This window comes from Bolinopsis microptera, chromosome 4 (genome assembly GCF_026151205.1).
Source record: "Bolinopsis microptera isolate Bmic1 chromosome 4, MBARI_Bmic_1.0, whole genome shotgun sequence".
Taxonomy (NCBI): domain Eukaryota; kingdom Metazoa; phylum Ctenophora; class Tentaculata; order Lobata; family Bolinopsidae; genus Bolinopsis; species Bolinopsis microptera.
The window spans coordinates 9,920,008-9,935,260 of NC_087075.1; the positions used below are offsets into that span (position 1 = coordinate 9,920,008).

General features: G+C 35.4%; 2 protein-coding genes and 1 long non-coding RNA gene across 9 annotated transcripts in view; all 3 read right to left on the reverse strand.

Annotated features, from left to right (window-relative positions):
* Nucleotides 1-12,212, reverse strand: part of LOC134814290 (cilia- and flagella-associated protein 107-like) — a 41,959-nt gene extending 29,747 nt beyond the window's left edge. The window contains exon 1 of one of the 2 annotated variants that reach the window (XM_063822384.1): nt 12,187-12,212. The gene's annotated coding sequence lies outside the window, so the exon portion shown is untranslated. Of the gene's footprint in view, nt 1-7,772; nt 7,783-12,186 lie in introns of those variants that run through there. The other variant, XM_063822385.1, reaches the window with a different exon arrangement.
* LOC134814528 (uncharacterized) lies at nt 1,024-2,214 on the reverse strand. Its single transcript, XR_010160175.1, has 3 exons — nt 2,114-2,214; nt 1,862-1,961; nt 1,024-1,455 (listed from the first exon to the last, which is right to left on the reverse strand). It is a non-coding gene; the product is annotated as an uncharacterized LOC134814528 (long non-coding RNA).
* Nucleotides 4,725-15,253, reverse strand: part of LOC134814287 (uncharacterized) — a 33,243-nt gene continuing 22,714 nt past the window's right edge. For 5 of the 6 annotated variants that reach the window (XM_063822380.1, XM_063822381.1, XM_063822379.1 and 2 more), the window contains 6 exons: nt 9,856-9,961; nt 9,529-9,689; nt 9,004-9,119; nt 8,624-8,781; nt 7,916-8,049; nt 4,725-5,707 (listed from right to left, as the gene is read on the reverse strand). In XM_063822380.1, the coding sequence (XP_063678450.1) occupies nt 5,593-5,707; nt 7,916-8,049; nt 8,624-8,781; nt 9,004-9,119; nt 9,529-9,689; nt 9,856-9,961 (790 nt within the window). In that variant the 3' untranslated portion in view covers nt 4,725-5,592. Of the gene's footprint in view, nt 5,708-7,257; nt 7,376-7,915; nt 8,050-8,623; nt 8,782-9,003; nt 9,120-9,528; nt 9,690-9,855; nt 9,962-15,253 lie in introns of all 6 variants that reach the window. The other variant, XM_063822377.1, reaches the window with a different exon arrangement.

Sequence of the window (15,253 nt, forward strand, 5' to 3'; positions counted from 1 at the left end):
TATTTTTTACCGCACTCCATTTTATGTCTTGATGTCTAACTTTCTAGGATCTGTCTCTTTCTTGATTGATTATGTCACTGTACCTTTATTTTACCTACATGTATTGTATGGTTTCTGCTTCTACTTAGTTTAGTGTGGTTTACAATAAAAGATGTTTTAATTTTGTCTTTACCTTATGACGAGTTATACTTTAGTTCACTTTTACACATTTGCTCACATCACTCACAGTCAGCCGCTCTGACATGGTTAACCACCTTCCTTGTGTTGTTGGTTAATCATATGAGCGGGATATAAATACCTCATTTCATTTCATTTCATTTCAACTAATATAGTTTACAAATGTACAATAGTTTATCGAACTTACAACTGCATTAGAATTACACTGAATGTTCGAAATTTATAAGAAAAGTTTAATCATAGTTGATTGTGTGTCCTTCTAAGGTATGGTTTCATTCGACCTCAAATATTAATAAACTTTTTGAGCAATTTTGAACATTATAAAATTGAAAATGTAAATAGTACAATGAACAATGATTTAATACTAGTCTGATGACCCAGAAACACTGATTCGCCCCACATAATGTCATTATTGCGGTCATTTTGCACCCCCTATGGGACTCCTATGTGTCTTTCTTACAATAGTTACAAGTTTTTGAAGTGCGGTTCTCAGGCTGAGTTAGGCGCCTGGAGAAAATTTGCTCTAACTTTTTTTCCCAATAATTCCAGATTCAAAAATCGTTGGGTGGTTCCTGACACTATGGACAACACATTCCTGCAGAAAACAGCTTGTCGCAAATTTTTCCCAGATGGTTGTGTATCAATGTTAATTGTTCCCTAACTAACGGGTCAGAAACGATCTACTATTTACTAATAACGATATTGAGTTCAGGTTTTATTGAGTGTGAAGTCATCTTATTTTATTAATTTTTTGTAGCAGTAAAACCCTAAAAAATTACAGTCAGAGAATTTAATTTTACTTTATTTTCAATTAACAATATGCCTGAGAACCCGGTCTTCGTCGAAATTTAAATATTAACAATTTAACTAACCACCCTTATAACTGATACAGCTACAAATCCTTGTACGGTCCATTATTTTAATGTTACTCATTTGCTTATAAAGATTTGACACATCCAATTGGTAATGTTTAGGAATAACTATGACAAAGTGTAAACAACATTTCGGGTGCAATCGTAGTAATTATTTAGTCTGGAGTAACTAAGTTCATTTTGTATAGCCTAGTCGTATATCACCTGATGTGACATCACAACATTCCAGTATTCATCAGATGAACCTGGATTACTCTACTAATAGTCTTTCTACTAGTTGCACTACTCGTTCCAGTTCTAGTTCTAGTTCTCCGTAAGGGTCAACATGCATATCAATGTGATGTGCATGCAGGAATTTAACATGTTTAGCGCAGAACCTCTCCCCCTTCACTCCCTCGTCACACTTCTGAACAATTTAATGTTAACTTTATATTATATATGTATGATAATAACATTATTAATATAATGTTAACTTAAAAAACAAACACCTATCCTCTCGATCTCGTTAGAGTTCTGAAAAATGATAAATATTCTAAACAACATGATTTACCTTACAGGCTCTTATTTAAGTAATTTGCCCTTCTTTTCTGATAATTAAATTTGGCTAGCTTATAATGTTGGCAGCCTTCAATTTGCCTGTTCAAACCGGGCACTTAGTGGAATGTATAATTCATTAAAAAGGACCACCGAAATAAAATATAAAGCTCTGTTGCATAACCACCGTAATAAGTTGAATCGGGACTTTTAGGACTATTTATGGGTTATAACTCATTGTAACAAGTACATAATGTATAGAAACTGAAATTGCTAACCGTATTGGTACAGACAACTTGGCAATTGAATCTTCCAGAGCATATCCCACAGGTTTCCGGTTCACACCACAATTCACCAGGTTTGTAACGTTTGTCAAACCTGTGATTGAGTAAATTGAAATGTATGAAGCAGTGAGTTGGTGACTGGTGAGTCGATCATGTTCATGTTTCCTTCATAAAACAGATTGGAATTTGGACAATTAACTGACATTTTACCAATCCACAAAGAATACAATAGTCTGGACGTCAAACCTTTTCAAGTAACAATAGCCGTCATCATCAGGAGGAGGGCAGGTTACCAGATGAAGTAGAATCAGTATTATAACAAATGAGAGCAGCTTCATCATCCTGCTGCTGCTGGTGGTAACATTTATTAATACAGGTAACTCAAGTCAGGGAAAGACTAAAGACTAACCCCCCAGTTCCATAGCGGATATTATGCCAAATTATTAGACGGAGGTCCATTTCTAGGGTGATGATTCTCCGGCTCCGTCTACTGTATTAGACGGAGATGAAGCTCTCCGGGAATTTCTCGGAGATTGTAGCAGTTTGTGGCAGTTTCTTTGCACTTTGCTCCATCTGTGAGAATCAACAAAATTACCGTAGATGGTCTCCGGATAAGGTTATGGAACTGCAAACCGGAGAAATATCCGAAGAAATATTAGTTGACGATCTCCGTTTAATAATTTGGCATAAAATCCGCTATGGAACTGGGGGGTAACAGGTAAGATAACGACTATCCGTGAAAATTTAATAGAATTTATAATTCGCTCAAGTTTTGATTTTGTAGTAGACCTGCGACAGACAGTGAACATAAAACCCTAAATGATATAATAGAACCTAGTCTGTTGAGCCAGGCAAAATTTACTATAATTCATGTCCCTGAGGCCTGAGATGGAACGCAAGCTTAAAAACCCGAAATACCGATGACATAAACCTAAAATACGAATATTAACACGACGAAACTTAACGTAAAGCACTAAAAATCTTAATGCTTAAGCTCACTGAACAATACATCTTGTATTCTAGCTTCAACACGCGACTGACAAATGCTAATGTTCAAGCTGTACACACAGAATCACACAGCTCTTTCCAGCTTCCACAATCCGCATATGTTATCTTAATTCTTATCAGCCCTTATCTGAGCATACTAAACTATGAGCGACCCTAATTATATTTAGAGAATGGCAAACTGCTCAAATAATGATCCTTATCTCAACATACGACTGAAGATAAAGCTAATATTGGAGCTGTAGAGCATGCAGTCAGTGAATCACGTAGCTCCTGTACAACAGACCTACTAAACTACCGTTACTTGAAGTGCCTCTAACTGTAACTATAACCCAGTATAACGATTAGTATTGTGATGAGTATGTTAAGTATGATATGTAAAGCAAATCAGAGAGGAGGTCATTGGTTGAAGTGAGACTAGGAGTTAGAGTGCAGTCTTTATAATGTACAGGGGAGTGTTCCTGTGTGGTGTTTTCAGATAGTAGCTAGACGGTACGTGATCAGATTATAGGCAATATATAGCTGAATTTCTGTGGAAGTGAGAGAAGTAAGAATTGTCAGTGTGTTTCATCAATCATCAACAAGGTGCTCGACTAGTGAAGCAAAAAGCAAAAAGATAGTGTTTATCTTTTTGCAAGACTTTACTCTTACACCGACCACTTTGTCATCACAGAATAAAATAGAAATAAGCATAACAATATGGAATCGGTGGAATAGAATTGGAAGAGTCATGTTTTATTTACATTTATTTAAGGGGAGGGGGGGGGGGGGGGGGGGTTCACCCTGATTTTTGTGTGAAACTTGGTTTCGAGATAGCAGTTGACCAACAAACTAGGACCGGTGGCCGAACTTTTGAGGGGGTCCCGGACCCCAACCGCCAAACGGCGCCCGCGGGGCAGCCACGCCCATATTTGGTCCAAATCAGGCCCAATTTAGCCAAATACCCTGAACATGCCCAAAACCCAGATTTTAGGTGGTCTACTTGTAGCTAGTGGTCCCTTGAACTCGTATATGAATTGTCATCACGATTGGACAAAATATGGGCATATAGTTTTTAGCTCATAACTCAGTCATGTTCAGGGCCTGATTTGGACCAAATATGGGCGTGGCTGCCCCGCGGGCACCGTTTGGCGGTTGGGGTCCGGGACACCCTCAAAAGTTCGGTCACCGGTCCTAGTTTGTTGGTCAACTGCTATATCGAAACCAAGTTTCACAAAAAAATCAGGATGAACCCCCCTATAATTTATGAGTAAATTATTGGTTGTAGGAGAATAAAATATAATACAGATAATAATGTAATATAATTTGATGGTGCAGTTTTTGTTAACAGACTCGTATCACCAATGTTCAAAGATCGATTAATTCTTGTTATGCTTAAGATTGTACATATACAATATACATAAAACAATGTGAAGGCCGTTTGGCGTTTGTGTTTGATCGTTCTCAAGCGCAAAATAATACAGAGAGTGAAATCGAACGCTCGATTATCCTATTTATTTACGTGACCTGCTAACGTGACCTAGCTATTGCGTGACCTGTTAACGTGACCTATCTAGATTATGACCTAGCTAGAACGTGGATATGCCAAGACTGAGAAAAATAAATAAATCGTGAATTATTAATTGTTGGCTGCGGTCACATTTTGAAATATTATGAATTTTATTTAAAAATTAAAGGCACTCAAAATTCAGCATGCACTCGATCGAGGGAAATACAATTTTTAATTTTAGACTAGTTTAATGATTTAATTTCAATTCTTTGTCTTTGAAACGTGATTGCATGATATTATATTAAAAGCTGTGGTTTACATTTTCTACCACTCAAAAATCTACAAAGAAAAGATTTCTTTAAATTGGGATTGATCTATCATTTGTATTCACAAACTACAATTATTAAAAACATTCTTCAAAGCGACCACACGGTTTTAAAACTATCGACAGTTATATTGTAATTACATTCAGTTCATGATACGATCATCATCAAGGTGTCAGCCATTTGAACTTGATATTTAAATTGATGAAAGATTTTACAAGAAGTATAATAAAAACTCTAGCTCTTAAATCTTCAGCCAGACAGCCAAGATAAGTCTTCATATTATTAAATTAATTCAGACGTTTATGATGACAGGATCAATGATCATGGTATATAGTCGAACGATTGTTTTTTTCGGTTTGTTTCGCAAAAAACATTCAACTTCAAATAATTGAATAACTGTCTTCAATATCGCATTCTTTATCAGAAAATTCCCACGCTTCAGTTCCGTCAAGATGACCATGGTATAACTTAGGTTCATTCAGTTATCTGGTTCTTGCATCGACACCAAAACAGTGACTCAACGATGTAAAACGGTTTTAACAATTCCGTTTCCCATTTTTGATACAAAAACGCTCACAAACAGGTAGATTTCCAACGAGATAATGATTGCAGAATTTTAGAGCAACAACCGTAGTGAAAAAGGTTAAACAATGCTACGTGCTGGTCCAAATGTTTCCACTCTGTTAGTGCAACTCGTCTGCATGGCATTATCCATGATTTTTGGCCTGTGTTTTCAATTATTTTCAATCGAGACATTATTTTCCTCAACTAAAAGCTGATCACACGGTCTTTAAAAAAGAATCACTCGAAACCTGCTTCCTCTGACTAAACTCATGAAACTTCAAAAGTATCATCTTTCGATAAAGCACTACATTGATATCTAAGATTGTCGGATAATTGTCCTCTCATTCTCCCTGTCCTCCCTGTGATATGATGGGAAGGGAAATACCGACTGGTTGAGGTAGGGCTGCACCCTGACTTGGTAGTTTGAAACTTCGCATACCCATCTTCCATTTGTTTCTGAAATGTTGGTTGGAATGTTTATTAATATTGCTTTGAACCCTCAACCCACATAGAAGCAAGGCATTGGACACCATCGGACTTTACTTGAGAGATTATGAGCAGTCTGAATCATGGACGAAAAAGTTCAGAGTTGTTTAAAACAGGGCTGTGAAATACCAATACGTGTTTTACGTTTTTTTGAATTGGAGCGTTTTTACGTTTTTTTAACAGGTTTTTGCGTATTTATTTAAAAAACGTTATTATTTGTACGGAAATTTACAATGTTTTGACGGTCACCGACTACCAGTAAACGAACCAGCGAAGTACGAACACTGAGGCCTGGGCCACAATCACATAAGCAGATTGCAGTCTTCAGTTACACTGCAGTACACTTACATTCCTATTATAACTGCAAAGTATCGAAACGAGCCATCACATATCCTCATTACTCACTTTATTATTGTAGTTAAGCGAACATTCCAGACTCTGCTATATCATACCGTCAGATTATATGTGTAGCAGCTAAGCAAACGTGCGAGATAACGCTAATTCTATAACTTAAATGATAAATTAGCGCATATTAAGATGTTTCATATTTGATATTTTCAGAAAGCATAACCGAAACTCTATTTAACATCTGATGTTGCTCTCTTAGTAGGTGGCATGGTCATAATCTCATTTCTTGCTTACTGAATGAAAGATGAAACTGCAGCTGATTCCCACCCCTCTTAGTTATTCGTGTTACATGTACAGCAACTTAGAAAGCAAGAGTATTCAACAGTCAACACAACTGGCAAGTTTGATTGGTCATATACCGCTACATTTTGAATTTTCACGTGAGTCGGCTTGATTAGATTATGCGAACGTTTTTCTCGTTTTTTGAACGTTTTTTGAAAAAGATAGAAAAAATCACGTTTTTAACGTTTTTGAGTTTACCATTTATGTTTTTCACAACCCTGGTTTAAAAAACGTAGTATCAAGACATTGACAACAGCATATAATACCGATAGAATATTAATAATCTGAAGGGCTTTTTAGTATTTCTTTGGTGAAAATTAGCGACAAGAATTTGTAATTGTGCGGAGTCGAAGACAGAGACATGACAATTTAGAAGTGCTAAAGTCGATGGCGTTTTAAAAGTTTTAGAGGTTTCACATGCTCGAAGTTTGGCAATGTGTGTATATCACTGTATATAATAGTATAATAGCTCAGCAGGTACGAGAAAGTTAACAAGCAATACCTCCAAACCGAGGAATCTATAAAGGTATCACAATAAAAGAAGGGTGCGTACTTGAAGTAATAAACTGTTTTATATGCCCAGAGTTTATGCCCTCAGATTTAGCCAGAGTAAAAGTTCAAAATTGTAAGATTGATATGTTTGGTCAATGGTGATTCATTATAAACGGTGTAGTAGCGTGATTTATGTTGTAATGATTGCAGAGAAGGAGCGAAATTAGGGGATCTGGTCAATCCAACAAAGCAATTAGATGGAAAAAAGAAGTAAGAAAGCTTTCTTCCCGGTTATTTTAGGCAGTTCATGGTTATGCTGGTGAATACTGAATACCCACAACAGAGATGAGTTTTTAGCACGACTTTTCATCAAACGATATTCCCAAATTCACCCTTGGCAAGATTTCTACCCTCGAACTTCTTCGACGGACGGTATTATGTTCCAAACCGGCTTTTCTGAGCGAGGGTGAAGTGTTTAATAAGTTAATTAGTTAATTAGTTAATTTAGCAACACTTTTACCAGTAGCTTAAACAATAAAAACATTTAAAGGCTTAGCTTATCAAGGATTACCCGATCAAAATTAGGGTGGTATATAAGTATAACATATCACAAGCTGATATACGAGGCAGCAGAATAAAATGACGTGGTAGTTGAAGGAACTGGATTATTTTACTGTTTTGTTATAATTTAATTTTAGAAAAATTCAAAAATTGAGGAGGGATCATTTGAAATGAAAAATGTTTTAAAGAAAGGCAATGGACTGAGCTACATTTTATTACTTATAAATAAGAGCAAGTGCCAAACTTTATATGAGAAATTTCCAACTTTAATGGCTTGGCAATTGGTATTTAGCAAATTATTTTTGATGACAATTTATCTTTTGTGCAAAGTTGACAATTCCAATAGTCGTACATTTACATTTTTGCATTCATAAAAAGATGAACTGTACTGTTTTTAATTTTGAATGACATGCTTTACCACGAAACGAAGAATACCTAATTTGAACACGTTTGGATACGTTATCCATAAGAGTCTCAATATAAGCATTTCGTCTTTCATCCAATCGCTCGGGATCTGTTCGAAGATATTTGCAGTTGCAAAGTGATGCAAACGACCGTAGGATTTTCAACTGAAAAAGAGTTGGAATTATGTCTTTCAGTTGTGGTAATATTTTCGTTTTCTGTTTATATACGAATTTTAGATATGATCACATGCAAGACCTGGCAGCCGTCCAACTCCAATAAAACTGAAGACCTGGCAGCCGTCCAACTCCAATTAAACTGAAGACCTGCTAGCCGTCCAACTTCAATAAAACTGAAGACCTGGCAGCCGTCCAACTCCAATAAAACTGTATTCTATGGACTGTTGCTATTCGTAGCAGCGATATTTGTAATCTTGATTAAAATTGAGCAGTCAGCATCTTATCGTTATTATAAATATCTTTAATATAAGTATCATGTGCGAATCAATGTATCACTCATCATGGTGAAAAGTAACACCTGTTTGTTAAATTGTAGGCGTGGCTCTGTTATAAATCTACCGCTGGCCGCAGAAAAAGCGGAAATCATGGACACTGTCCATGATTGCCACTGTAAATTTTACAACTCGTATTAAATTTAATATCAGGAACATTATAATACTCAGTCCTACAAACAAAGACATAATGAATAATTATGTAAATATTTTTATAAGAAATGTGTTACCTCTTCAATAAACCTAGTACCCTCGCCACTTTGATGGATTATCTGAGCTATGTTCTTAGCTCCTTGATCCTTAGCTTTCTTAGTTGGTCTTATCGTCTCTGCTCTCACCTTAGAAACCTTGTCAGCAATGTGCTTCGTCTTCGAGTTCAGCTGCATCTCTGAAATAATTAAGTAGTGTAATATTATTATAGATTTCTGTATAAACATTAAACATGTGCTACCAATCAAACTTGTATATTCTTGGTAGTTCTTTGTACCAGTAGTGTGACTATTATACTGGAAATTGCCTTCTACGTATACCATTAAAAGATTAAGCAAGAAAAACGAATATGAAACAAAACTCTACCGATATGAATTAAATTGTAAAAGCAAAAGCTTACCGATAATTGATTCAGTTCCAGTGTAAGCGACCTGCTTGTTCTGTTTAGAAGGCATCTTGGTCATAGCCTGACTGAACTCCATATCTCCTGCACTGCTGGCAAGCCCCTGTTGGAACCTGGGAGGGTATCACGTTACAACGTTACCACAAAAAATGAAGTCAGTATTGTAAGTCAAAGATAGGGGTGACTCTAGCAAGCTAGTGGACAAGGGGCCCCTCTCTATTCTTTCGTGGTACGGCTAGAGCCCTTTCGGTACAGACATCACTGAATCACCGTCGGGACGCAACGCCAGGCATATGCACTCGTGTTATTTTCGCAGCTCTAATGAGAGATACTATCATTCACAGGTAAGTGACGGCTGCCCTTCAGCTTTGAGATCTTAGGCCCGTCCGGAACTCAAAATCGCTAGAAAAAGTTATTATAACCAACTGCACCCAACTGCACCACTGACTCACTGAGCTACAATAAAATGACAGTTTGCAATACACTATTATTTCTTTTTAAATCCCCATAATCATATCTTACTTTTTAGGGTTGATCTTCTTCCTGTAGTTAGCAGTGAGTTCGTCCTCGTCCATGATGAAGTCAGGACTAAAGAGACCACTCTGTATGGGTGAGAGAGCTACAGGGGAGTAAAGGGAGTCACCCCTCTTCTCACGTTCTCTCCAGTTCGTATGGTAAGGCGGCTGTAATAGTGGCAAATAAAAGTAAAATTTTTGAATTTCATGAAAACAGAGTTTTGGAATTTTTGATTTTATATATTTTGTGATATTTTGAATTTTTTTGATTTTTTGACGTTTTTTACATTTGTTTGTCATTCTCGCTGCAGGAGAAAGTATGAATTTGCCTTACCTTGGGTCTAATAGACTCCTCCATGAACGATTCAGCTCTGCTGTCAATTTGTTCCACAGTGTTGTCTCTAGTACTGAGTTCCACATCACTGTAGAGTGTTGGCATACTGTAACAGTGCAGGGTTAGTAACAGTTGCATGCTATCATTTACTGCATAGAAACAGTGTGGTGTCAGCTGCATGTTATTGCAATTTACTTGTGCATGTTCAAATTTATATCGGTGCCTTGCAAGTGCAAGATTTCATTAGTACCTGAGAGCAGACGTTGAATGGATGATTTATGTCAGGTCTGGATAGTGGATATGTTGAGATTGAAAGATTAGATATTATACTCCGATTACAAAACTATAGCATTGTATTCCGAATGTGGTGATCATTTGCAAAAATCTGCCTTTTAAGTTCATCAAATTGGTTGAGAAAATCCCGTTTGGCCGGAAAAATTCGTGTGCTCTGCAGTATTATAAAGGTCGTAAAGGCAAGCTGTGTTTATGATTACTATCAACCAATCAAATGATTGATAATTTACTTATAATACCTATTAATGCTTTTCATGCAAACAAGTTAAAACGAATCTTTTATGTCATGCATCCTGGGTTTGGACAGGATATGCCCGCTTAAAATACTTCCATATTATGTATTATCGATGTTGTATAAATACAAATAAAAGCATGATATTTATGTCCGATAAGGTTAAATGGTGTGTAAATGAATATGAAACTACTTTCAACACTACTGTATATAACAAATAATTTAAAAAAGCGATGAAACAGAGCCAATAAATCAAATGTTGCCATGCCGACCTGGCAAGTCCCTATTCATTAATTCATTGTAGCCCGCTAGTTACACAGCCTCTCAATATGAGTATATTCGAGTACTATTCAAATCATATTATGTAATTGAATAATTTTAGTGATTTAATACGTACAACGGAATTTTCTCGTCTTTCATTTTAGTATGAGGCAATGATGATTGATGATTGATGAATAAATAAAATAGTTTTGTTGTAGACCCTGGTCATTAGAAACACCCCTAAAGGTTCTTGCTGTGACAATCTTCTAAAGTTAAATTGGGAAAACGTGGTCCATCTCGTGCGAACTTTCCTAATGAAATAATGACCAGGGTCTGTAATAGTATACCATTTAATTCAACATCGTGGAGGGGCGGCAATATGCGTGTAATGTATATATAAATTATATATCATGAAATCCTGATTTATCATGATAATTTTATAGGTTTGTTGTATGAGCTGATACGTTTGTTTTCCTTATCGTTTTAATTTGAATAATCTGTTGCAGTAATACTGTAAAGTAATTCTTCAGACACTCAAAAACTACTTTAAACTTATTTTTGCATATCCTTGATGCTTCATAGTGAACAGTTTCCCCATGACGACGGAATAAGATTAAGTCGGTTTAAGTTTAGATATATAGTTTCAAAACAATCGAATTATTCAATCGATAAAGTCAGCGTCCAGTGGGTATTTATTTAACGCAGAAATATAGCCAGCAGGTATATTTGTCTATTTGTATCAATCCCGGCTTTTCCCGGCTATTGTCACTCAAATACCGGACGAATCCATATTATATATCGCAGCCCGCTATTTAAATTTTAAACTGCCTCTCAGTATGAGTATATTCAAGAACTTTTCAAACCATCAGGTCATTCAATAATTTTAGTGACTTAATGTGTTGAAAAGAATATTCCCGCCAAATCGTTGTTTGAATGGGGGGAAATTTTGAAAACTAGCAAAATTGCGCGTTCTGCTCGTGAAACTCACCTTTTTTAAACATGCAACGTTACACCAGTCTCCACTGGTATGTGCTGTGTGTATATTATGAAATCCTTATTTACCATAATAATTTTATAGGTTTGCTGTCTAAACTGGTAAATTTGGTGTCCTTAGGCTTATCGTTTTTCTGTGCCCTAACTTGTTAATTTGTTTAAGTAATACTGTATAATAGCATTTCTTCAGACACTCAAAAACTATTTTAAACTGCCGTTTTTTGCATAGCGAAGAAATTTAACCTGACTTTCTTATCGCCTAGAAACTTGTTTTAATGTTTCAATGCATATCCTTAAAGCTTCGTAGCGTTTATATATTAGTCAAGTATTAGTAGTCGAAATTTAATTCCAATATTTCTTAATTACTAATTTTCGTTAAGTACTTCATTAGAAATATGTACCTTCAGTACTCAGTAGAGCTATAATTCAGCTAAATTTATACATTCTGGGTAAAAATTATCTTTATCCCGGTTGTTGCGACAAGTAAAAATGCGCGTATTAGGGAAAGGAGATTACTCGACGTTTCAATGTAACTACATCGTATTCATGATCTCAAATTATTTGTTATATAGTAGTGTGTAGTTTTGTTACGCGTTGATTATTGAGCTCTCTTATCTCATCTCTTATCGCTACAATTTAACGACGACTTAGCTGCTAGTTTGTGTCTGGTGCTATACAATTCTGAGTACATTATGGGAAATGTGGACTTTCACTCTACAATGTGGTCATGTAAATATATGGACATGTTTGCTGATTCTGCTAATGATCTTGGTTGTTGGGCAGAGGAAGTGATGAAGACAATAAACTGTGATGAAGATAGTCATATTACATTAGACAAGTTCAAGAAACCAAACAAGGACGTTGTGGTAAAGCACCTTTTTGATGCCTTTAAGGGAATTGTTGGATATAAGGAATGCTTTCGAAAAGCGACAATAAGACTGGAGGAAATGAGAAGCGACATGATTAATACTCAGAAATCAGTTATTCAGTTGCAAGGGGAACTCTTGGACATAAAGACTAAAGAGCTAGATTCAGTCCAGAGAACTGTTAAAACCGCTGTAGAAAATACTGTTCAAGCTGAGATTAAGTCTTACAGTGCTGCTGTGTCAAAACATTCCCACAGCTCTGCCTCCACTTTCACGGCAGAGAACTTTAAGAAAGTAGTTCAGAATGTGGTAGCTGAAGAGGATCGCAGCAGAAATGTGTTGATTTTTGGTCTCAAGGAGGATGCAGGTGAGAAACTTGCTGATAAAATTTGCGACGTGTTTGAACAAATGGCAGAGAAGCCACGTTTTGAAGCTGCTCGAATTGGGAATAAAGCTGGTGACAAACATAGAGCTGTTAAAGTATCATTTGGAAGTTCCAGCACCGTTCATCAGATACTGATCAAAGCTAAAGAACTTAGACTGTCTCAGTGTTTCAAAACTGTCTTTATTTCACCGGATCGGTCGCCGGAGGAGCGTGCAGTACATAAACAGCTGGTTCTAGATTTGAAGAAGAAGGTCACGGAAAATCCTAATAAACGTTATTTTATCAGGACTGGTAAAATTTGTGAGATAGATGAGTGAGATATAATAGTTTATTTCTTATTCAATAATATAGATATTACATATTTCTTAAGCCATTTTACACTTTACATTTAATGGGAATATACATGCATTCTGGAGTTTAAATTATTACTTTTGTCACCACGCCAGCCGCTTTGAAGTCGGCAATTTTTTATTTTAATAATATTGGTTGTTGATATAAGCGGGATATAAATGCTTTATTTCATTTCATTTCATTTCATTTCATTTCATTTCATTTCATTTCATTTCATTTCATTTCATTTCATTTCATTTCATTTCATTTCATTTCATTTCATTTCATTTCATTTCATTTCATTTCATTTCATTTCATTTCATTTCATTTCATTTCATTTCATTTCATTTCATTTCATTTCATTTCATTTCATTTCATTTCATTTCATTTCATTTCATTTCATTTCATTTCATTTCATTTCATTTCATTTCATTTCATTTCATTTCATTTCATTTCATTTCATTTCATTTCATTTCATTTCATTTCATTTCATTTCATTTCATTTCATTTCATTTCATTTCATTTCATTTCATTTCATTTCATTTCATTTCATTTCATTTCATTTCATTTCATTTCATTTCATTTCATTTCATTTCATTTCATTTCATTTCATTTCATTTCATTTCATTTCATTTCATTTCATTTCATTTCATTTCATTTCATTTCATTTCATTTCATTTCATTTCATTTCATTTCATTTCATTTCATTTCATTTCATTTCATTTCATTTCATTTCATTTCATTTCATTTCATTTCATTTCATTTCATTTCATTTCATTTCATTTCATTTCATGTCATTTCATGTCATGTCATTTCATTTCATTTCATTTCATTTCATTTCATTTCATTTCATTTCATTTCATTTCATTTCATTTCATTTCATTTCATTTCATTTCATTTCATTTCATTTCATTTCATTTCATTTCATTTCATTTCATTTCATTTCTCAGTTATTTAGAATATATATTCGCATTTATCCACACTATATTTACATTACACGTACAACGCGATATCGTTATCAGTGCAGTGTGTACAACACCAACTACACCGATTAATTGCCAATATGCGAAACATTTAATTATTATTATCACTTCACTGGCCATCATTTCATTTCATTTCATTTCATTTCATTTCATTTCATAGTGTTGAAAGTATTATTTTAATACTTTCAACACTACTATATAACAAATAATTCATGAATACGATGTAGTTACATTGAAACGTCGAGTAATCTCCTTTCCCTAATAAGAGCATTTTTACTTGTCGCAACAACCGGGATAAAGATAATTTTTACCCAGAATACATTACAACAATGCGACTCATAAATAATACTCCAATCCGGATTTTACATAAATTTATACAATCCTTATTAGATGATAAGACGGCAAACTAATCAATTGTTGAGCTAAATCGGATGGGATCTGTCTATCTCGGGGCCCTTCCCGGCTATTGTCACTTAAACACCTTGTCATTAAAGCTGAATTTATACTATTCCTAGATGATAAATGACTGTAGAGCTCATTCATATGGGTGCTCTGAAAACCACTCCAGACATTTTTGTCGACTGTGTGATGTGAATGACTCGGATCATCTCTCCAGAAACTGTCCTCAAGCAAGTACGCTATATCATGGAACTACAGCTGATGCAGCGATAAATATTACAGAGGAGGGACTGAAGTGTAGTCCAAATGGCAGGTTAGGTCGAGGGATATACTTTGTTGAAAATCGTGATGATGCTCTAAAAATAGCTCGCAGCAGAAATCCCAACAATTGGGCTGTGTTACAGTGTAGAGTTAATCTAGGGCCTCCCATAGCGGGAAATCAATCTCCTGATACAATTAAAAGGTTACATGGAACAGTTGGTGTTCATCCTCCATGGGCAGGCATTACAGCCGACTTTATGGAATACTGCTTAACAAACGAAAAAAAGTGCAATGTGGTTGAAAAAATCTCTGAAGGCGGAGAATTCATCATCAGGAACAAAGTAGCTATTCCCAAAGAAACTGATCAAATGTTACAAGCCAGAGATTTTCCAGC